Source organism: Sander lucioperca, chromosome 12 (genome assembly GCF_008315115.2).
Source record: "Sander lucioperca isolate FBNREF2018 chromosome 12, SLUC_FBN_1.2, whole genome shotgun sequence".
In the NCBI taxonomy this organism is placed as follows: Eukaryota; Metazoa; Chordata; class Actinopteri; order Perciformes; family Percidae; genus Sander; species Sander lucioperca.
In genome coordinates this window covers 9441182-9465804 of record NC_050184.1, presented here as the reverse complement: position 1 = coordinate 9465804, position 24623 = coordinate 9441182, and the positions used below count along the sequence as shown (strand labels likewise).

General features: G+C 40.4%; 1 protein-coding gene across 2 annotated transcripts in view; it reads right to left on the bottom strand.

Annotated features, from left to right (window-relative positions):
• sema3bl (sema domain, immunoglobulin domain (Ig), short basic domain, secreted, (semaphorin) 3bl) overlaps positions 1-24361 on the bottom strand; it is a 69182-nt gene extending 44821 nt beyond the window's left edge. For both annotated transcript variants that reach the window (XM_031286434.2, XM_031286435.2), the window contains exons 1-2: positions 24047-24361; positions 3901-4061 (exon numbers count right to left, since the gene is read on the bottom strand). In XM_031286434.2, coding sequence (XP_031142294.1) covers positions 3901-4061; positions 24047-24152 — 267 coding nt within the window. In that variant the 5' untranslated portion in view covers positions 24153-24361. The remainder of the gene's footprint in view (positions 1-3900; positions 4062-24046) is intronic.
• Between the last annotated feature and the right edge of the window lie 262 nt (positions 24362-24623).

The following is a 24623-nucleotide window of genomic DNA, read 5'->3' as shown; positions in this document are numbered from 1 at the left end:
AATTTTACTACACTGTTGATCAGAGTTATAGCGGAAAGGGTGGTGACTTTTTATGCCAAAGACATATTGTAAGCTCTGGTGGGCAGAGTTTGAGCTGGAAAACTACCAGCTAGTGTAATTTATTTCACATTGGTTTACCACTTCATTCTGGTTGTGAAAACCTATAATGTTTTTCACAAAGTTTAGGTTTTTACCAGATGCACAATAAGAAGTGTGGGAATACCACAAAGCTGGTAAGCCAAAAAAAGTGCAATGGATGAAAATGGGATTTGTTTGGCAATGATTTACTTTTCATCTCTGAGTGGAAAGATTTTAATCACACAACATTATTATTAGAGTTATAAGTGTGTGTTGCTGCAGCAGATGTCGAAACAAGAAATGACAAGATGACATTCAACCCAAACACACATACACACATTTAAGAAATACATATAAAGGAATAGTTAGAAATGTTGGGACATAAATAAATAATAATATAAAATTAAAAAGATCTTATGATGCTGCGTAGTATGGAACTGGAGCAGTGACATTGTTAGCCTAGCTTAACACAAAGGGCCCTATTTTAACAATCTAAGTGCACGGCGTGAAGCACACGGCGCAGGTGCGTTTAGGGCGTGTCCAAATCCACTTTTGCTAGTTTGACGGCGGAAAAAAGGGTCCGTGCGCCGGGCGCATGGTTCAAAAGGGTTGTACTTAGTGTCTTCATTAATTCATAGGTGTGTTTTGGGCATAACATGCACTAAACCAATCAGTGTCATCTCCCATTCCCTTTTAAAGCCAGGCGCGTTTGTACCTTGGCGCATTGCTATTATGATGGCAGATTTGCACCGTAATATTTTGCATGTTTGTGTGCTGCTGCGCTTCCCTGTGTGTGTGTAACAAGCATAGTGTACGCACGCTGTGCACGAGCCTAGGCACATTTTACTAATTCGCTGTTAAAATAACAATAAAATGCTGCGCTATTGACTTTAGACCAGGTTTTTGTTGGTCAATGGTGCGATCACTTCCCGCTGCCTCCAGATAGCAATACGCCAAGAATGCACCTGAACACACCTCCCTGTAAGACCAAGGTGCATTTGCTATTTAAACGATGTGGGCGCTGGACGGTCTTAAAATAGCAAAGACACTTGCATCGGGCTTTGTGCCGCACTGCGCCGGGTGCAAGATAGGGCCCAACGAGTGGAAGCAGAGAAAATGGCTAGCGCTATTAAAAAATATGCCGACCAACATTTTAAAGCTCAAAATGAATATGTTGTATCTTGTTGATTAAATGTGTACACAGAAAGAAATGTAAAAATGATAATTTATAGTTTTTTAGGGGAGTTTCGTGGTGTTGGTTTTTGAACTCGGAAGAGAGTCAGGTTAGTTGTTCGCTCCGGATTCCTGTCATTTTGCAAAGCTAGGCTAATCGGCTCCTGACTCTACTGTAGTTTAGCTGCCCTCCTGTTTTCAACATCAACGCCGGTTGTCACGGCAACATTGATTTACTATCAACATGTGTTCTTGGAGTGATAATTTCAAACCGTATATTCATTCTGTTCTTTCTGTCTTTTCTTTTCTCTTTCTTTCAGCTGGTGTATGGCGTATTTGGCAGATGTGTGTCATCTTATAAACCTTTGTTTCGTTGAACTGGCATCACGGATATATTTCACAACGGCTGGCTCTGATAGAAGCCCGGGCATAAAGGCTCAAACAATTCGCAGCAAACAAAAGTAGCAGCAAGTTACATGTGTGATCATCAGCCAAGACAGAGAGCAGTGGGAGGAGGCTAAGAGAGGAATTAAAGAGTGGATAAGGTGGGCGACATCTGGCTCTCTGTTTATATAAATTCCCAGTTCACCCATTTACTTTGTGTCGTGTCTTCAACTCATGTATGAGCACAGAATCACACATATTAACATGCACACACACAGACACAGACACACACACACACACACACACACACACACACACACACACACACACTGCTGCTCTTAGCTAAAGTGCTGAAGTACACCAATGCTTTCTGTTTTAGAGAGAGCTATTTTTGTTCTGTGCTAGAAACAAGTTTAATGGAACAAAGCATGGAGATACTGGGCGCACTACTGGAAAATAAAAAATGAATTAATATATGGTGCATATTTTCACTGAACTATTCTTCTTCAGATAAACATTTGAGATGAAATGTTTTAATTTAAATCTATTCATTTCCCTAGTGTCGAAGCCTTCCAATAAAAACTCTCTGAATACTCATAAGATATAACTCAAAGGTATAATAACTCCCTAACTTCACAAATCACAGCTAAATGTATATCGTATGTCTTCTGTTCCACTACAGTAAATATATGAATTTCATTCTAATATGAGATACACATTTTTCTATAATTGTTAACATACTGGTCTGCACTGCCAAAGCACTGCATCATAGTGACATAAACTATGTGATCCTTGAAATGAATAAATGGATAGACTTTAATTAAACAGTTAAGTTTCAAAATCCAAGATCCAATATTTGTAAATTTAATTCTTTTTACCCTTTAAATCTGAAATGATGACAATAGCATCTTTCTCTCTCTCTCTCTGTTAGTCTGACTGTCACTCTCATGAAACTGTAACTCTCGCAGCATAACAGCTGTGTTTGACAAGCCTGATTGACAAATGAAATGTACAGCTTAAAGGTGACGTAGATGGAAAAACAAGGTTTGATTCACGACTAGCTGCACTTTAACAGGTGTGAGATTGATGGGTGAGATGTTTTGGCAAAGGAAGTAGGACATAAAATGTGATTGTTGAGGTTAGAATAACCCTGTCGAGGGAGATGCAATCCAGAAAAATCTTACTGCAATAAATGCATGTATCCACACATTTGCATGTATACCGTATATGGATAAATTCCAGAACTGATCACTCGGAAATCACACATTTACCCCAGAAAATAGGTGTGTGATCCATAATTTTTTCTTTTATTCCTGAAAACTGAGCTTTCTTTAAGTTTTGTTAAAAATTCCCAGTACTGTTTTCTGTTCCCGTTTTAGTGATGATGCAATAGCATTAATATAAAATAAAATGGCTGTTCAGGTTTGAGTCACCACGTTTACGGTTGATGTATGAGTTTAAGAGTGCTTTAACAGATGTTCTGCGAAGAGGGAATTTAGGAAAAACACAAAAAAAGTACGCCTTCAAGCCATATATCATCTTCCACAGATTAAAACCACTTGCAGAGTCACTGCAACTTAAATCAAAATTGAATGATAAATGTAGACTGTACAGTAACTCACCTTTTACAAAACATGAATCATTGGAGCAGATTACATTAAAATATTTATTTAACTTTTTTGGGCCTTTATTGTTGATAGGACGGCTTAGATTTGAAAGGGGAGAGAGAGGGGGAATGACATGCAACAAAGGTCCTCTACACAGTGGCCGCAGGTTCAGTACCGACCTGCGGCCACTGCTTCTGCATATGGGGCACGCTCTACCAGGTGAGCTACCCAGGAACCCAATACTTAAAGGTGCTCTAAGCGATGTTGGGTGATGTCACTTCTTGTTGACGTTCGAAGTATTGTCAAACAAAACAGAGGCTAGCTCACCCCTCCCTCCTCCTCATCCTGTCCCCTCCCCCTCCCTTCCATGCACTAACCCCCCCAACCCCCACCCCCAAATCCTTCTTGTCGGTTATTGGCTGGAACACTGTTTATGTTTCGTGGTGCAGGTTGGTGCAGTTTGTTTTTGTTGCCGTTTGTGGAGCCTGGGCTGTCTACAGAGACCGCGTTTTTTTACAGTGTGTTCAGGGGACAGGCAGCTATGCTGTATGTGACAAAAAATGTTGTAGCCTAAAAAACGCGTGACATCACTTAGAGCACCTTTAAGTAACTTTAACTTATTTATTATATTATTATTTATTGTCTCCAAAAACCTCACCTCTTTGGACTCGCTGCTGGCAGGTCCCAGCATGAGAGAGTACAGGATATCTTTCCCTCCCAGGAAGAGGCGGTCACGGTACTCATCCAGGAAGACGGCGGTGAGAGAGAGCTGGCCATGGTGACCGCTGAAGATGGACGACCTGTTGGTGGACAGCAGGTCTGCAGGGAGAGAGGAAAAGAACAGCATGAGCAATGGCACAAAAGAAACCCATTTCTGTGTTGTGATGACGAAGATACGTTTTCTGTTCTCTCACAGGTTGCATCACTGACGGATTTTAAAACTTATCTTGACGTTGAAGCCTTAATGACAGTTGTGAGTTTGACGCTATAGCCCCTGTTGAAACTACAAAAACATTTATACATCAGTATAAATATTTCAGGGTATTTGATAGTGAATTCTGTTGGCAGACATTTTGTTTAATTCCTGTTTGCTCTCTGCTGTATGTAAAGCGGTTTGCTGGACATTCATTCCCATCCATCACTGAACAATTGAAAACATGAAGAGACTGTTGGTCAGATTATTATTGTAATCTAAGGTCTAAAGTCTTTCAAAACTCTTTTCCCCCAGTCAAACAAGAGGAAAACATTTTTTATAGACTGATCTGATATGAGAAGATAGATTTCAGTTCAGACTTGTGCTGTATTAAAAGTGATATGTACATTTTCTCTCCAGTACCATATCTAATGTCTCCAGTGGGAATCCACATGTAACATCGCCTTTTGTTCCACTATACATCCATACAGTATTTTGTATTACACTCCTGTTGCCGCTGTCAACACACCAATCCTTCGCAATAAAGGATGTTCCCATAAAAGAACTACAGAAAATGTAAAAAAACATGTGATTAAATGTAGCAAAACCAGGCAATAATTCATACTACTCAAAGCCAATACATCATATCAGGGTAATGACTGTATTTGAATCATGTGATGCTAAATTGTTTGAAAACCTCTACTGGTAAGTTTCTGAAGTGCAGGACTTTATGAGAGCACACACACAAGACACACACATATTAGTTAGTTAATATGTATCAGTAGGAGAGCTGGAGTCGGTCTGCACACACCAGCATGCACCTGGCTCTCCTCTGATCTGGCAGCAGCTTCAAAGTCAAAAGGTTGATGCAACGACTCAACAGGAGTGGTAGAGACGGGTTGAATTCAAGTTCAGTTAGACATACACACACACACACACACACAGTACATAACAGCAAGCTTGTCTCTCAGCCTCGAAAATCTTCCACTTTCTCACACAAACACCTGTTATATCTGCCTCTCCTACCTTCCCTTCGTGACTCCTACCTTCCCTTTGTGACTCTTGAATGACTCTTCTTCTGTATCACCTCTCTTTCTCTCTCTCTTTGTCTCTCTCCCTCTCTCTCTCTAGTTATCGAGATGAAGAGAGAAATTCTTCGGTATGCCAAACTTTCGGTGGAGAAGTCTTTGGGCCGAATCGGCTTTCCGTCTACCTGTCATCACTCGTCTGTCACTCTCGTTATTCCTCTCTCTCTCTCTCTCTCTCTCTTTCGCTCAGTCCAACACACAGACACACACACACACACACACACACACACACACACACACAAACCTACACACACAAACACACAAGGTGAGAAAGTCAGCTCAGTCACTCACCACTGAGTACGTGTATTGACTGAGTGAAGCACAGTGGCCTCCTGTACCAGTGACACCTTGTCCATCACTAGGGCCTTGCAGACACACAGATGATCTGTTTTTATTAGAAATCTCCGTTTCTCAAACACATAGGCCTCCACACACACACACACACACACCCCTGCATACTCTACAGTAGGGCTGCACACATATACGCACACACACAGCCTCACCCTGGATCCCCCTCATTAAGTGCAGAAGAAACTTTGACAGTGAGGGGAGAACGCTTTTAACAGTTCAACACTTTATCATGTTTTCTCTGTATATACTCCCTGATAGGATATTTAAAGCAGCCAACTCAAAAACCTGAACCAGCAACTCTGGTGAAACACTGTCCTCCGCTAAGGCCAGTCAACATCAAAGCCCGTTAAATGTTGTTACACAAAATCCTCTGAAGATAGTGATAAAGGGAATAGTTTTATAAGAACGACTAGATATAAAACTTGGATAAAACAAGAGATAACGAGGAGACACGAGTGGGAAGACATTGGGGAAACTCTGTAGGGAGTGAGGGAGTTGGAGAATGAAAGATAACGTTGGAGAGGGAAGGGGGTGGTGTATTGTGGCTTTTAGCGGCTGGTAGAAGTCAGAAAATAATGAGTACGTACTGTAGGAAGAGAGACAGGCAGAGAAACCCACAAGACAGACAGAGAGTGTAGCGATGTATGATGGATTTATTGGGACTGACAAGGTAAGCAGAAAACATATGATGAGGAGACAAGATAAGCTTTAGAACTGTTTTACATTAGATACTGGAGATCCATTGCATGATATGAATTGTAATGCCAAATGTTTTTATTTTCTCAGTGTAGTTTGAATATATTATTATTATGATTTTTGGAAATTAACATATTGCTAAATGTTTCAGCATTTTTTGGAGAAAAAAAAAGCCAATAAAGTTACATGCAAAACGATAATTTTAGTGAGTTAACACTTTTGCACTGATACCAGTAGACATGTAGAGGCCCAGATATTACAGCTGGAAAAGTCTAATGTGTTTTTAATGACAAAGTTTATCAGCAGCACACACAGGCAGCTCCACACACCGTCAGCTGATGACTGTCTGTCTCCACAAGTTCAACTTGTTCCACGTAGCTCTAAGCCCTGAGATGACCTTTGGCTGGAGAGTGAGTGATAAAGGAGATGAGTGACAAGACTGTGTGTGGGTGTGTGTATGTGTGATGGGTAGAACGTGTGGTTTTGCATGTGTGCTGATAGTGTATGTTTGTGGTGTGTGCTGAGACCTGCAACAGATGATGATGTAGGTAGATCTAATGTTCACAGCACACCTCTTTGTTTTGACAGGAAAGATTGCAGAAGATGGATAATGTCAGGTTGCTAGGGCATAGTTGTCAAATGTTTGTAACCCATGTGTATGTAAGTATAAGAAACTATCTGACGCCCATTAACAAGGTGCAGTAGGTTTTTTATATTTGTAAATGTATCAGAGTGACAATTGAAAATGAGCAACTGGAGTAATTAAGTCCTTTAAAGCATGGGAATGTCTGTTGGTATAGTGGTTAACATATACCGTGTAACAGGTTCAGTTCTGGTCAGGGACCTTGCTGCATGTCATACTCGTCCTCTAGCTCTCCATTTCATGCCTATACTGTATGTCTACAGTACTGTCACTAACAAAGCCAAAATGCCAAAAATGCCAAAAATAAAGAAAACAAATTGTAAAACACGACGTATATAAACCTGGCTCAATGTGCTTGACATTTGAGGTTTTAGTTTATGTATTTTTGCCACAGACTTATCATGTTTAGCACATTTAGCAATTTGGCAAAATGAGTAAGGGTGCGCCCGACTGGCATTTATAATGAAGTTCTGTGTCTCTGAACAATGATTGTCTGTTTAAAGTGCTCATATTATGCTTTTTGGCTTTTTCCCTTTCCTTTATTGTGTTATATATCTTTTTGTGCATGTTATAGGTTTACAAAGTGAAAAAGCCCAAAGTCCACCCCAAAGGCACTTACCATCTCCAACAGAAAACACTGTTCACAAACTGCTCCAAACAGCTCTATTGTAGTCCAGCCTTTACTTCCGTGACGAACGTGTGTCACTTTGTAACACACGTTATAATGCTCGCCTAGCTGCTAGCATGGCACTCCCTCATGCTTTGCAACTGACAAGCTAGCAGAGTTGCACATGTGCAACTCCCAACAAAGATAGTACAGAAGTGAGATGCCTCACGCTGTAGCTAAAACAGAGAGCTCAACACACAGGGTGAAAACAGCAGCTGCAGCAATGTGCAGTACAAAAAAAAAGTTTTCTGAAAATTAAACCACATAAACCTATTCTGGTACAACCTCTAAATACAATTATGAACCTGAAAATGAGCATAATATGAGCACTTTAACACAGACAATAACATCATCATAACTCTTTCAGTATTTGTTTGGCATCTGCAGGTGTGTCTCAGTTCATTCTGACAGGTTTTTTGATCGGGTGTGGACAATATTTTCAAAGATCCAGTTTCCTGAACTTTCATCCTTAAATGGAGTAATCATCTGATTATCTCTGTAAAGCTCAAGATTATTGTTTTGCACAGTGCACCTTGTGTCATTATTTTCCCCCCTTCATGCTGTTTACTCGCAAACACTCAGTCCTCAATCATGTTTGATGTCTCATTCTCTTCTTTCTTTCTGCCTTTGTGTCTCATAAATCACTCAGAAGTACTGTATACACAGATCTTCAAATAAAATAAAAAAATGTACACACACACACACACACACACACACACACACACAGAAAACAGAGGCAAAAGGTGCGCTAACAGCTTCCATCTGCAGCTTGTTATCACTCCAGCAGCTCATCGCCTCACTGTGGAAACCACACCACTGTCTCACCTCTCACCAAACTCTCTAGCTTGCCATCTATCCATCTTGACATCTCTTCCGTCTATCTGTTTAACCTCTCTACTCTTCATCATGCTCTGTCTCTTCTGTCTATTCATCTTTAACTTCCTCTCAGGTGTTATTTTTCCTCTCTTGAAGTCACTTCTAAATGTCTTCAATTTCATCTCTCAGGTCTGTCCATCTGTCTTCCTGTCTCCCTCCCCTTTGCTGCTCGATATTTCTCTCCTGTCTCTCCTTTTTTCCATCTTGTGTCCTAAGACCCTATAAGATCCCTCACAGCATCCATAGGGAAACTTTTACATCTGTCTCCAATGTGTCTTGTTTCCCTAGAGGCAGCCAGCCGATGCTGCATTGACAAACAGCAGCCGTGCCAAACCGAAGCGACACGCGAAAGAGCATCTGGTTTCACTGTATGTGTCAAACCTCAGCTATCCCATCATGCAGTCTCAGCCACTTCAAAGCTATGGATGCAGTAATTTATTCTGGGATTTGTTTACATTGTCAATGTTCCACTTAGTCAGGCTGAGGCATGCCGCGGCGTCTGTCAAATCTGAGATGACTCGGACTCTGCAATCTAAATCACTGCTGGTGGTGAAAGACATTTTGCTTATTTGCATATTTTTGTTTCATATGGGAGCTCACATGGTACTTTCATCACCCAATGGCTTCTAATTAATGAAAGAAAAGAAAAGATCTAGTGTGATGAAAATGAGGGCAGCATTACTGCAACAAAATGGTTAAAAGTAAGATTTGCATTGACATGTCTGGAAACAAGAGTGAAAGTGGGTTCAAGAGGAGAAACAGAAGAAAAGAATTGAGCCAAGAATGAAAAAAATGAACTTCCAAATCTTATGCTGACATCTCTCATGTACAAATTGGGCACAGGCAGAGTGTAAGCTGTGTTAAGCTGCAGACACACACACACACGCACGCATGCATGTATGTATGTAACCCACACACACACACACACACACACGCACACGCACACACACACACACACACACACACACACACACACACAATAGTATTATCATTGGCTCAGTGGGAGAGGCGGACACATCTGAAGCCCATTAGACCCTCTGTGCTACAAAATGCATACCAGAAACACACACACACACACACACACACACACACACACACACACACACACACACACACACACTCTTTGATGAATTAATAGGTCCCTGGTTAAATCACACCTACTCCTATCTTCAGCTGACAAAACTGTCAGTCTCTGTCGCGAAATATTGCTTTTTGACATTTTGTTTTCATGAGCTCTGACACACAAACACACACACTCACAAACAAATAAAGACCCATTAGACTCATTACAACGCTGACAGATTTCCCAGGGTATCATTAGATTTCGGTTGTATATTATTGCAGTGTGCCAAGTATTTCTGGAATCTGCCGCATGAACAAAAAGTCATCTCACAGTGCTTCTCCTGCTCTCACCACTCCCACTCCTCCTCCTTACTTTCACCCTCCTTTCCCAGGTCTCATATTGCCTCTCATCCTCTTCACTTTGTCTTTGTGAGATGTGTATTAGGGCTGCACAAATGGCCTACATTATTGATCACTTTCTGACCTCAAATTTTTCATACATACTGTATGTAAAGAAAAAGAAGAAAATTCATGCAAAACTGTTATTTCTACTGTACTGTTTATTGTTATCGACATAAATGTGTCATTGTATCTTTATGTAGAATATAGGTCATATTCATACATGTATCTGAATTGTGAGTGTGTTGATACTGTAAGTGCAGGAAGTAAAAATACTAAACACAAGTAGGGTATTAACAACACATGCAGTACTGTATATTTATTTCTGAACAATGTCACAACTTCAGGGTAGCTGTACTTTGCGTTTACAGTTACAGTAATAAGAAAATGTTAGTATGCTAACACGCCTTGGTCGCTGTCCATTTGTCTGTTATAAACATTGTCGTCACTATCACATTGCATTATGGGATATGTATGCAGACTTAGTGTCCAGTGTTTGCATACTGTAATATTTCCCTGGAAACAGTATGCAATGCACGTACTATTTAGGTTTCATACTAAGATTTTGTTTTACTGTTTTAGCATAGCCTACTAAATAGCATGTTAGTATGGAATTTCGGATAGCATCAGCCTCTCACAGCACAGAATAATAGTGTCCGAATTGCCGAACTCTCACACAAATTGTATTATGAATTGATGATTGTTGTCTTTCTACATCGGAATCTGGTGTTTCTTTCTGATGTCATGTAGATCTTTTGTGATCGTTCTTATGTTTCTGTGTTCAGGTTTCTATGTCCATACATGTTAATATAGTTTCACATAGAACTCTATTAAGACTGTATCATTATCATTATTATAGGGTAGCACAGTTTGTATTTAACGTTTTTAATTTAGAGCACAATTTTGCTTTCACTCAGTCTTTATCAGGTTTCTTCTTTTAACCTTGGTTATTTAGAAAGTATTACTTCACAGCTATTAGATTAAGACTATCTATCTAGATATCTGTTTATTATTATTTAAACTCACAGGGATGTGTCCTGGCAGAGATACAACATGCCAGGAAAGTCATGACAGAGTAAATCCTGGGATTTCCTGCCAACCTGTTACTGCTCCTCACTGGAGATGTCATTTTACCCACACAGCTCGCATTCTTGACACACTTAATCATGTGATAAAACCATGAGAAGTGAAATGTAGTGACCTTACAGTCTAATTTTGATTTCTCTTTCTTTGCCTGTCTTTCTCTTTATTTTTTTTTTAATTTCTTCTCTCTCTTACTCGTTCTCTCCCACACACACACACACACACACACACACACACACACACACACACACACACACACACACACACACACACACACTTTCTCTCTCTCTCTCTCTCTCTCTCTCTCTCTCTCTCTCTCTCTCTCTCTCTCTGTCGTCTCAGAATGCCTATCAGAGTTTCTGTTACCTAATCTCCCCTGCTGGGCCAATCAAAACACAGCACAGGGTGTTACCTCATCACCCTCGATCCTCATCAAACCTCACCCTCCTTTGTCTATCCTTCCTCTCCTCTTTCTCTCCTTAATTCCTCACTCCCTGACGGCCAGTTGCTTTTCTCTCTATCCATCTTTTTTCCTTCCATTTTCAATCCACTCTTACTCACACATTACTCACATGCGCCACACACATATCTCTCTCTTATTTAATCTCTCTCATCCAAAATGATCCATGACATACCCCACTCTTCTTAACCCTAGCTTTCCTCCGTCCTTTTTCTCATCCCTGCTTTCCTTTCTTAATCTCACCCTCCCTTTGCCTCAGAAATCTGTTATCCTCACTCCTCATCCTTACTCCATTTCACTTCATCACACCTCCCGATACTACAGTATCTTATTCTCTGAAGAAAGACCAATACTATTTTATTCCCTCAGTCTCTTCTTAAACTTCAGTCTTTTATTGTTATACTCTCATCCCTCCCTCAACGCCTCATCCGAGGCCTCCAACCCTCTATAAAGTCTCTGCTGGCTGTGTTTCCTCTCTCACACACACACACACACACACACACACACACACACACACACACACGTTTAAATACATAAATTCAATTATTTTTTTGAGTTTAGTCAAAACTATTGATGTACATTAATTTGTTTGTTTTTACAGCAAATCAATTGTCGGCTTGGTTATTTTGAAACACTTTGATGTTGAACAAGTGTTGGTTTTGAACCAAAAACTGCAATTATGAAGATATAAGGATACACAGAGATGAAGATAAACATAAACAAATGCAAAACAACAAATCTATTTTCTCATTTTTGTATGTAACTGAAAAAAGAAGGAAAAAAGGCCAATATAGCCAACCTATCAACCAGTTTTTTTTTTATTACAAACTTGTTTCAAGAATATTCTAGAAATTAGTGTCTTTACCAAAATACAAAAGGCGATTTGCATTAAAACAGAATTGATCTTACTACACTTTTTTTGGCTGTCTAATAGATACATCAGTCCACAGTAGAGTCCCTTGTACTGAGCTCTTCTCGTCAGCAGCTCCAGTGGAACTAATTGATTGTGTTTGTTTCGGGGGCAGGGGGTGCAGCACCTCAGTGTGTGTGACATGTAATGTCTACCATCCTGCATTAAAGAGGGTTCCCATCACCTCTGGCCTGTTTCTCTATTACTTTCATTGGTTCTGAGCCATAATGCCAAATGGTAGGACACTGAATCGACATGAGAAGACAAGAAGAACCCTCTTTGTCTTTGCATGTGTGTGTGTGTGTGTGTGTGTGTGTGTGTGTGTGTGTGTGTGTGATCATCCTACTAGGTTTTTTCATTCTGCTTTTCTTTCTTTCTGTGCTTGCTGCTCTCTGCAGGAAGATCCAGCTGTACTACTGTGTATGTAATGCCTGGTAATCCTTTAATGTCTCCATTGAAAAAAACCCAGGATGTTTATCTACAGTATCTCATAGAGAGAGGGTGGTGGAGAGATGTTTCTTTCTAAAGTTGGAACAGTAGGACTTACTATAAAACACTGGCAAGGCATCTGTCATTCCAACACAACGACCCAGCATGCACTTGGCGGACAGTGATGTACAGGAGGAGGCCAAGTTCAACATTAGTCCAAGTGAGCACAAAGTTTTTACAAGGTGTTATTATGAGACTGTGATTTGTTGAAAGTATTAAAAGCTTTGGGTGGACATGAACAGCAGATTGTCATGTAAGTTATAATAACTTTCATTTTAATACTACATGTGCACCGGTGGTTCAAAATTGGTGCTGTCATATCGTCCAAATGTTTGTTGGAAAGTAACACTAGCCACTAGCATGTCTGTAGAACCTTGTTACTTATTTAACCATGACCTTACCTAAACCAAACGGTTTTAATGGTTATTTGTCTGTCATTTTGCCTTTGTTGTAGACTACAGGCACACCACAACACCCCAACAAGTGGTTTTAGTTGGCTAACCTTAAAACACTAACCTAACCTATGTGAACTATACTCATATTTTAATTTCCACGTGGGGTTGACAGGATTTGAACATTTCATGGTCCCATTTTCACCAGGATCTAATTTATCTGCAAACGAAAATATGCCAATCATTTTAAAGACACTGCAATCAAACCAAAATCCTACACATAGGATATTTTAAATTAGCCTAGAAATCTAGACGCACCCTAGCGGCAGCAAATGTAATTTGCAGCCAGGGGGTCTAGCATCTCTCCGTTGGCTTGCGAGCTGGAAAAACCAAACTCTGGCCGGGCCAATCACATCGTGTATAGAGTCGGTGGGCGGGCTTATGGCTGCTGCTGCTGGTGAACGTTGGTCTTCTGGAAGACTTGGAGTTAAGCTTTTCTTTGAGAAAAGAACAAAGAACGGCACTGAATTCATTCTTAAAAAAGTTTAATCTACCTTCTTTGTTGCTCTGCTTGGTTGTGGCGCTATCCTATTGCATGCAGAGGGAATTTGAAAGACAACCGTTTATTCCGCCCCTCGGATTGAGCCCTGCCAGTGGTGAGTTCCCAGACCCAACATCTTGATGTGGGTCTGGCTTGTCAGGCTCATTTTAAACGGTATTTGGAGCTAAAACAGAATGGAAATAACAATAATAGAACAGCTAAGACCAGTACAGACCAGACCAGAACAAAGTACATAACAATAGATCTGATTGGTACCAGAGCAGAGAGTGGGTCAGACCTCTCGAGGGCAGCAGGGAGCAGCGCTGCTGGGTGTATGTTCATTCTTCAGGGTGTGGCAGAGTGTAGAAGGTTTAGATAAATTGTTTTTCAGGACTTGAACCCGCCTTGGTGAACATCCATTGCTATGATCTGTAACGCCCATGTTAAAACAACGGCCATCGCTGTGGATACTGGGGTTGGTTTTGGCTGGCCTCTTAGCACACATGTAGACACACACACACACACACACACACACACACACACACACACACACAAACACAGACACACACACACACACACACACACACACACACACACATACACCTACTCTTTAACTTGGACATGCTAGTCAAACAAGAGTGAATAGACCTAAAGATTTCACAAAGGAAAGAGATACAGGATACTTCCACTATGTGCGCAACACACACACACACACACACACACACACACACAGCTCCTGTGTGTAAGTGGAGTAATCTACATGACAGATGGTCAAAGCCACATTGTTGGGACTTGAACCCTCAACCTTCGCTTCTCAAAGGGACCAGTGTCTTTCAGCCTTCAGGTTAGCCTCTCTCTACCTTTGATCCATCTATCTGCCATTCTTCCATCTCCCTCATCTTTCTCTCCACTCTTTCACGTTCCTCTTGTCGTTTCCTTTTCTATTTTTTCTTATCCTCTCTGTCTTTGTTTTTATCATCCATTTATCTCTCTCCACCATGGTACCATGACGTCTTTTCATCTGCATTTCCATCTCTGTCTAACGCCCGCTTTTTCCTCTCTTCATTCCCTCTCTTCCTCTATTTCTTTTACATGTACTCTTTCATGGATCCATCTGTTTTCTCTCCACATTAACAGATCTTTCATTCATTACTTCCCTCTCTTTCCCCTCTTTCCTTTTCTCTCTATGTCCTTTGACAGTCATTGATGGTTCCTCTCTTTCGCGGACAAGCCCCTCTTCCATTCAACCTTGAACCTTGATGAACCGTTGATTCATGCCAGCATTAGGGGCACATGTTTTAATTCACAGTGCAGTCCTGGTTCAGGCAGTTGAGCCTTGCAAAGGCCTGCATGCACTGACCTTTAAGGGGTATCAATGCAGTGTTTATCTGGACATGTTTGGCAGCAAAGCTAAGCTGTTTGAAACCAGCAGGTGTTTATTAGTCTATCGTTGGACTTTGAGAGAAATTGTGGGTGTAAGAGCGTCGACGCTGGTATTGTTTTCACCTTGTGAGTCTGTGTGTGTGTGTGTGTGTGTGTGTGTGTGTGTGTGTGTGTGTGTGTGTGTGTGTCATCATGTGGACCCGGAGACAACTAGTGTACAAGAACTACCACAGAGGCGGTTTTGAGTACTTTGCCAGTTGTTTATATCTCTGCAGTCAGAATCTGTCACTGCGATAGCGTCACAACTGTGCAAGATACAGTCAGGAAGCTTTATAGGTGTGTAGTTGTCATCAAAATGAAGGCCTAGTTCCAGAATAGGTGTGTCTCTAGGACCACATTTTGCCATGATGACACACATAGACTAACAATACCAGCATTGCTGTCGCGGCTGGTAATGAGACCTAAACCAACAATGTCCTAGTCCTAGTAATTTCTGACTTCCCTACCTTTTCTGTGAAACTTCTAAAACAGCTGGGGTACTGTAGTTTTAAGCATGCATTCCTCAAACAGGAGTAGGCTAAATAGTTGCATTTGTTGGGGACCATTTTTTTAGCCATGGATTAATACACATTTGAAACTGTAGCATCTTACAATGAACTACAACAAGTAGTTACAACTACAAGTGGAAGTCTATGAAAAAAAGGAATAGGCTACACAGATGGATTTGTTCTTTTCATGGCATTTGTTGACAATTAGAAAATATAGAATATTGTCAGCCTCATCCTTTAATCACCTTTATCTCCTTAAGGGACTAAGAGGTCTTAAATAAGTACAAGCAGTCATCTCCTGCTGCCGCCAGTAACTGCAAAAATGCTGATTAATGCTGGCCATTTACCTGAGGCAAAAATAAGTTGTAATCAAATTATGATTCAACTTCTTTGTAGTCTGTTTTTGCTGCCAGCCAGTTAGAAGTCATTTCTGCGTAAACAGTCTAATATTATCTACATGCTTCTACTTTATGATGATGGAGATAAAACACTTGAACTACCAACATGTTCCTGGTTCATTTCAAATCTGATCTGCTGAGAAATGAGCCTTAACCTCACCTATAATGTAATTTCCTTTCATAAGCAGGAGAAACAATAGGAACAGTCATCAGTGGGGTTATTCATTATCGACATGTCACTGTGGTTCAGCAGATCTAAGACATATATTTTCATCCATTCATCTTTGACCTCCTTGTGGATTTCTGATGTGTGAATTATCTATTCCGGGTCTCTTCCTTTCTTTTTCTTACTTTGTTCTTCACCCACTCCATCCTTTTTCTTTTCTCTCAAACATTGCAGGCACTTTTCTCTTCTCACCCCAGCTTCCTCTCCATCTGTGCTCTCTGATCTGGCCCTGTGTTTATCTCAATCCTTTTTCCAGCTCCCTGTCTCTCACACATTGACTGTCAAGTCTCTCTCCTTCAGTCTCTAATTCCTCCATCTGTGTGTTGTCTGTGATCTCGCCAGGCCGCCATCTGAGGGTTGTCACATGAGAGATGCTGTTGACATGACACACAAGTGACACCCTGAGACACACAGATGTCTACATCAGATGTATTTGCGTGCTCTCTCTCTCTACCTCTTTTTGACACACAATTACACACAGTTAACTTCAAACACACCAACTGTTAAGTACACACAGATTTCCACATCAGAAGCAGTGCATTTCTTTTTCTTTCACACGCAGACACATTTTGCACTTCATACACACCTACACAGTAACACCTACTCATACACACACATGAATGATTTACACATCAAAAACGCCTACACAACGCCTCAGCCCACACAGATATCCAACATACTCACTGTGCCTCTTTTCTCTCACACACACACACACACACACACACACACACACACACACACACACACACACACTTGTTCTCCACCCCTCACATCATGCCCGCTGTGTCAGAAACATGTAGTGTGTTTCCTCTGTCAGCAGGTCCACATACCAGACCGAAAACCTCTCTACGGTGTCTCTGTAGCCTCCAAAAAGAATATGGGTGATTTAATGGGACGGACAAAGCACTTTTGTGCCGCTTCCATTACAGTATGTAGGCTATTATACAAACACTAAGTAATATATTATATATTACAGTTTTTCTTGATTGCTTTGACCTGCTTAAAGAAACTGGGATCCACTCAGTTTTCATCATCACTGTCTCAGCAGAGCAGAAGACACCTCTTGCAAATGTGTTAACCCTTTCTCATTGGATTGACACATTTTCCCCACCCTTTTGCAGAACAGTTAACACGGCTGTCATTCAAGCAGGCCAAACTCCATTGTTTTAGCTATGGTAACCAAGCAGAAACCATCTGTTCCTAACTATTAGAAACTACCTACATCAGTATGAAATCACTGAAGCACCTGTTTGACACTCCTTCACACAAATCTTCAATTAGCAATCAGTCTGCAGGCCTTAAAGGTGCAGCGTCTGTGTTGTTCTTTGCCAACATGGATGGAAGAGGTCTAAGACAGAAGAGACTGAGTATCAATAGTGGCTATTTCTTATACTCTATAGTAATAGATGTTTATACTTTACTGTAATACATTTTATTTTTATTTTCTTAATTTCTTATACTCTAATAGATTTTATTTTGGTTTACATGTATTTTGTGTTATATTTACAGTATTTCAGTTTTCAGCCACACTTTCAAAATAAGGATCAATGGAATCAATACAATTTGCATCAAAGCATTTCTGATTCTGGATCCAATTCTTTGCAAGAAGTCAAATTTGCCAACAAATGTCACTGGCATGAAAGCTACGTACAGTAATAGGCTACAATGACAAGCAATGGTGCACTGATTTGCACTGAGTGCTGTATTTTGTATTTTGTAGTCCACTGTGTAATGATTGACTGGAAGAGCTCATACACTTGTTTGCAAGTTGTGTTGTTTGAAGGCAAAATTTGCTTTTGTTGCATATTTTAAATGTTTTGGCACGGTTAGAGCCTTTTGCAAACAAAATCTGTCATTTTAACCATGAGTGCCACTGTTTCGGCCTGTGTGTTGACTGTTTTGAAAAATGTGGAGTTTGAGTTGACTGCTGCATCAAAGCAATCAAGAAAAATTGTATTTGTACATGACCAGTCTTACAATAATGATATATCATCAAAAATACTAATAAAAGTGCCATTTATGAGAAAGAAATCATCTGGAATTCTAATAGTCACTGAATTAAGTAAACAAAAGCATGTTTTTGGTTATGATTTTATACTAAAGTAGAGTAACATGCAGAGTCAATATGTTTTGGTTATAAAAGTTGAATATTACTCCCTGGATGTGAAATGTGTGTTTTTTTTCTAGTAACAGCGTGAGTCGGAGTGGTTTATCCTCTCATACCCTGGCCAATCCCAAAAAAAACAAAAAAAACAAATATTGTTATATAAATGTTGTATGTATGCTGTTGCTGTATGCTCCCTAAACCTGTGTTTCTATATAGATTTGTCAATCTTAAATTACTACTGCAACAAGAAGGGGAAGCTATTGCGTCAGTGTCTCTTTGTCCAGTTGACAGCCAGGTACACACAGGACTATATATATATGACAATATGTGTCTTGTTGGCAAAATCCCTTGTTTTAACGTCACGTGCCAACAACAATCTATGTGATTAAAAAAACTGTGTGGAGTTCCTCTTTTAAACAAAAGAGCGAGAAATTATTAAGGCTATATGAGTGAATGATGGTGCAGTGGTTAGCACTGTCGCCTCACGGCCGGCTCTAGTCCTTCTGTGTGGAGTTTGCATGGTTTCTCTGAGTGCTCCAGTCTCCTCGCACAGTCAAACGACATGCAGGTTAAGTTATTTGGCGACTCTAAATTGCCCATGGTTGTCTGCCTCTATGTGTCAGCACTGTGATTGACTGGTGACCTGTCCAGGGTGTACCCCGCCTCTCGCCCAATGTCAGCTGGGATCGGCTCCATCCCCCCTGTAACCCTCTAAAGGATAAATGGTTAAAGCTAATGGATGGATATTTGAGTAAGTTAAGAAAATTTTTAATTTGATAACATATGACATTTTGTTGGCTAATGTCCACATTATTAGCGGAATAATACCCTCCAAATGTATATGTTTCATGATAGTTGTAGCAGTTCTTAGCCCCTGTGTCATTTATTACAATCATGGAACGTACAACATGTCAGGTATTATCCCTTACATAATACACACCAACCAGCCAATCAGAATTTAGTATTCTATACCATGATATATACTAATTAAAATAGATGCATATTAAATGCTATTATAAGGGTGTCCCAGTGGACAGGTTTGGGAAACAAACTTGCATACAAAACTTTAGAAACCTGTCACCAACATAAAGCTGCCCTTACATCTCAACCCATCTACGCTTGAAAGCTTAAATACCTCATAAAATGGTTTCAGCTTTTCTAAATACATCTCTCTGTCACTGGACAGCTGAAATCAATAAAATGATTACAGCTGTCACATGGACCAGGACTTCATTTTCAGACTGTTTCTTACCATTCCTTTTTCTTTCTTTTATCAAACTATTTGGACTATTGTTCATGTGCTGTAAACTTTAAATATTGGCTATTAAGCCTGCGAGCTAAAGACCCCCTTGATTATATGATAAAGAACTTATACAAACATTTGAAATTTAAACACATGTCAACCATTACTAAAACACTAAAACCTCTAAAACCCTCTCTTCTTTCCAATATTTCTTAGAGCTGACCCTTATATATCCCAATAAAAAAAAAGTGCTTGACAAGCCAGTTGGCTTGGTTACTTAAACCTTCAAGTTTCTCTCTTTTATTTCCTCTTTTTCTTTTCATTCACTGGGTTTTAGATCGGTCCAGAGGCCTGGGAGCATTTAAACTCGGGAAAAGCAGGAGAGGAGGATTGCAATGAACGAGCTATTCCACAGAGCACGGAGGGAGTGATGGATGAAAAAGAATGGAGAAAGAAAGAAAAAGAGCTGAAAGATGAAAGGATAGGAGACGCCCTACATTTCAGCAGCTCCGGAGTCTCCAACAGACTGTCGGTGACAGATTACCCTAAGAACCTAAGAACAACTAACAGCCGTCTGTAGGCCTATGTACGCATCTGGGCAAAGCCTACTGAGAAAACAAACTCATTAATTCACAGTCTGTAAGCGAAAACAAACAGAACCCTTCACTCTGAGAACTAATGCAATCTGATCAAAATAGGACGCTGATGTTTTCAAGTGCCCCCCTGCCTTTGGCAAGACAAAGTGAATATTGTATTAGACAGAGTGTGTGTGTGTGTGTGTGTGTGTGTGTGTGTGTGTGTGTGTGTGTGTGTGTGTGTGTGTGTGTGTGTGTGTGAGTGTGTGTGTGTGTGTGTGTGTGTGTGTGTGTGTGTGTGTGTGTGTGTGTGTGTGTGTGTGTGTGTGTGTGTGTGAGAGAGAAGGGGGGGGGGAATTCAAATGAATAAACGAAGCAGGCAGATTGAAGGAGGAAGACAAATGAAAGACATACACAGACAGATAGAGAAAGGCAGAGAGAGATGCATGATGGGAGGTTGGTATAGATGCTTGGCAGAGGGCTGGGAGGGCAGCCAACCACACACACATCGCATACCTCGACACCTCAATGTCACCCCATAAGACACACGCATGAACACACACAGACACACACACATTCTCACTTTTGTTATTGAGAGTTTGAACTGCAAATTAGGTTTAAAAAAAAATATGAACTGGGATTTGCTCTAAAAATTTAAAAAAAACATTAATGGCAGATAAGTACAGTGTCCTATGATGGTGGAAATAATTAGGAAGGAAGAGAAAATAAATTAATGAATTAAGCAGTAAAGTACCAGAAAGGACTTAGTGATAGTGATTTGGTTAATTGCAGGTCTAAAGCAGTTTAGGTGTATACAAGCATTTAAATGTAAATATTCTAACATGTATTTAGGACCTATTTGACTTTGAAATGAAGTCATTTAGATGCTGTTGAATGGCTTGGTTTATGTTAAATAGATGGTGAAAAAAGATTATCGCTTCAACTCATTTTACCATGATGTATGTTTACCTGCAAATGATTAAATCACTGCAGAATGGGATGTTTGAAGTAAACATAAAGATAGAGGAGTACTTTAATAGTTCGGATGTAAAATGGTCTTCTTCCTGCTTGAACTTCTACCCACTAATTGATTGAAATGAGATAATGACAGCTTTTCCTGTCGTTAAATTACCTCTACATCCTCCTGGGAATACAAACACCCTCTGGGCTTCTCCGGGTTTTAATGAAAGAAGGAGCGATAGAGGAAGAGACACACAAACAGAGGGGGAAGAAAGAACACTGAGGTGAGACAGAGGAATGAGAGATTAGACTTAAGAGTGAGAAGATGAGACACATGGAGACGTATGGAACGATTTACGGTCGAGTCAAACAAGGAAACTAAAGACTTAAGTTGAGGGGGAAATTATGTAAAACAGGGCAAACTGTGGGGTCAAATCTAAGGTCATCCAGACAGGAAGCGAGAAACTTGTTGGTCACTAATGATAATCTTATAGGCAGAGTTTCTTCCCACACTCCTCATAATGCTGGCAAAATGTGAGGTGAGTGTTTTATGATTTCAAGTAATTGAAAATCTTTGATGTGGTGCGGTTTATTGCTAGACCACAGTGAAAATGAATCTAATGCTTTGAAAAAGGGGCTCGAAATGAGTAAGTGACTCACAATCTTGGGCACTGCTTTTTCCACTTCTGGTGTTTGCCCAGGGCATGACTTGAATAATAACTTTAATAACAGAGCTTCATTCTGTTTCTACATTCTGTTCAACTGATTTCCTATATATTCTACAAAAATATCATTCAGTAACTCCAATTCAGTAAACTCCATGGTATGGCATACATCTAAAACCATTTCACGCCAAAATGATGAAACAAAAAAAAAAAAAAAAATTGTCAATATGGAATAATGAACATTGACTCTCAAGATATACAGTGAAAAAATATACCATCAATTTTGATTGAAGAGAGGATAAAATACAGAGTGCGTCACATCCAACTCCCACGTCACATAAGTGTTATAGTCAATGTTGCAAACAACATACTGACAATTTTGCTATTCAGCCACAGAAGTGTGGCTTAAGTTACATTTGTTCTGTGATTGCCGCAAGAGGCAAGGCCATTGGGTCAATCAAATTAAAAGGGTAGATTCCTATGGCAGCATGAATGTGCTCAGCAACTTTCATGGCAATTTACCCATTATGAAATACTTTTGTGCAAAGTTTATATGTTGGCCTTAAGGGGGTAGTGCAAAAGGTAAGCTTATAGACTGTTACAAAAGGAAACCGTTAATCATCTGGGGAGCATGAATGTGTTCAGAAAATTATGGTGATTTGTCCATTACATTTTGGTATTTGTTGTGCACAAGTGAAAATATTGGCCTGATGATGTCACTAAAGGAAAGGTCAGGGGTGACCTAAAGCATTAGGGTTCATCCTTTGCAGGACCATGAAAATAACCTACTAACATTTTCATTGATTATTAAGAAAGTATAAAGCAGAGCCTAGTAGTAAAGAAATATGCAAACAATTAGCCTACAATTATTAAAAACAAGTATGTGTATACCAAAACCATGTCTCTGCATTTGTCCTCTGTTGCCCTATGACCTCAATATGTATTCTATCCTTTTGCAGTTATTCTCTCTCATTTCAGTCTCTCTCTCTCGCTCTCTCTCTCTCTCTCTCTCTCTTTCTCTCTCTCTCTCTCTCTCTCTCTCTGTCTCTGTCTCTCTCTCACTCTATTTCCAGTGCAGCCAACAGGAAGACCAGTAAACTCAGATGGTGACTTTTATCCTGGAAACATGGAGCTGAACGGGAGGAAATCCTGTGTGATATCTATCGTTGATGATTACAGCACCGCTCTGGACTGAGTGAAACGAAACAATGAGCATGGTTTGGCAACAACACAGTCAACAGCTCTTAAGCACACACACACACACACACACACACACACACACACACACACACACACACACACACACACACACACGGTTCAGATTAGAGGGGAGAGGAGGAGAGAGAGCATGGTGTGTGAACTGAGCAAACGATACTGTATATGGCAATGTTTCAGTGATGGTGATTTTGGCACCAATGAAATCAGTGTAATCATACTTGGATTGTTAAGAGCAGAAATCATTTTTGTTTTTAAAATGTGAAAGATCAATATCAAGGTTTGGACAGCCTGAACTTTTTGAAACAGACTAAATCCACCTCTGCAAATCTTTTAGACTATGACATAATGTTAATAACCATACCACTGTATACACGATAATTATGTAACATCCTTCCAAAGTATTTCTGCTGCGGTTTCCGCTCCAAATAAACCTTGATAGTGAGACGATCGCACCCCGGTGTATCCCACCGCAAAGCGATAAACCTCGGCCAAAATCTCCTCCGGCTGGACACCCTGCCTGCACTGCAGAGCGGTTCCAACCTGGAAACCAGCAATTTATCGTAGGCTATGCGTGCCTCCTAAAACACATAAACCCCCAAAACAGTAGCCAAAACATCGACCCGGATTAAACGCTTCCAGCTCGGACCACCGCGAAGAGAATAAATAGTTTGAGATACACAAATAATTAATTTAAAAAAAAGCTTCTTTACCACGAGTTGAAATATTCACAGAATTTTCTTTTTATATCTGCTGGAAAGAGAAGATATACTAAGCCAAGGCGGTCAAGATCACTAATTAATGCCACCTGTTGGCACGTGCGCGCACAGAGGATAGATAGATAGATAGATAGATAGATAGATAGATAGATAGATAGATAGATAGATAGATAGATAGATAGATAGCTTAATTACCTTTGTATGACAGTCTCAGGCGCGGGACATTTAACTTGGTCGCTGAGACGGTGGCGACAAGTAGCGCAACAAGAATCATGGTGAAGAAAGGTGAAAACCCCTTCATTCTGCTGAGGAGATGCACTCCGTCTTTTAACTGATGACTTTTTCAAAATATGTTGCCAACAATTAAACAGAATATTCCAGGAGAATTTAGGGTGGGGGGAACTGCTGGATCCTTGTTATCACAATGCCAACATTTGCGTTTTCAGGTAGTTCCCTCGGTGCTTAAAAGGGTCTGTGACCGAGCAGCTGGGTGTCCTCTCCGCGGATTGACTGCCGCTCTACCGGGGCTGATGAGCTGATTCGCTGACTCCGCTCTGAAGACTGACACTCCTTCAGTTCACTTCTAACAGCTGCCCAACAGAAGTCTGTTTCCAGAGATTCAGAGAGAGAGAGACAGAGAGAGAGAGATAGCATACACCACGCCTTTACAACAGAGAGAGAGAGAGAGAGAGAGAGAGAAGTAGCGCTTCAACTGACCTGCCCCTCCTTTACGCACGACAGACTCGAAACGCTCATCTGCTTACTCTTAGAG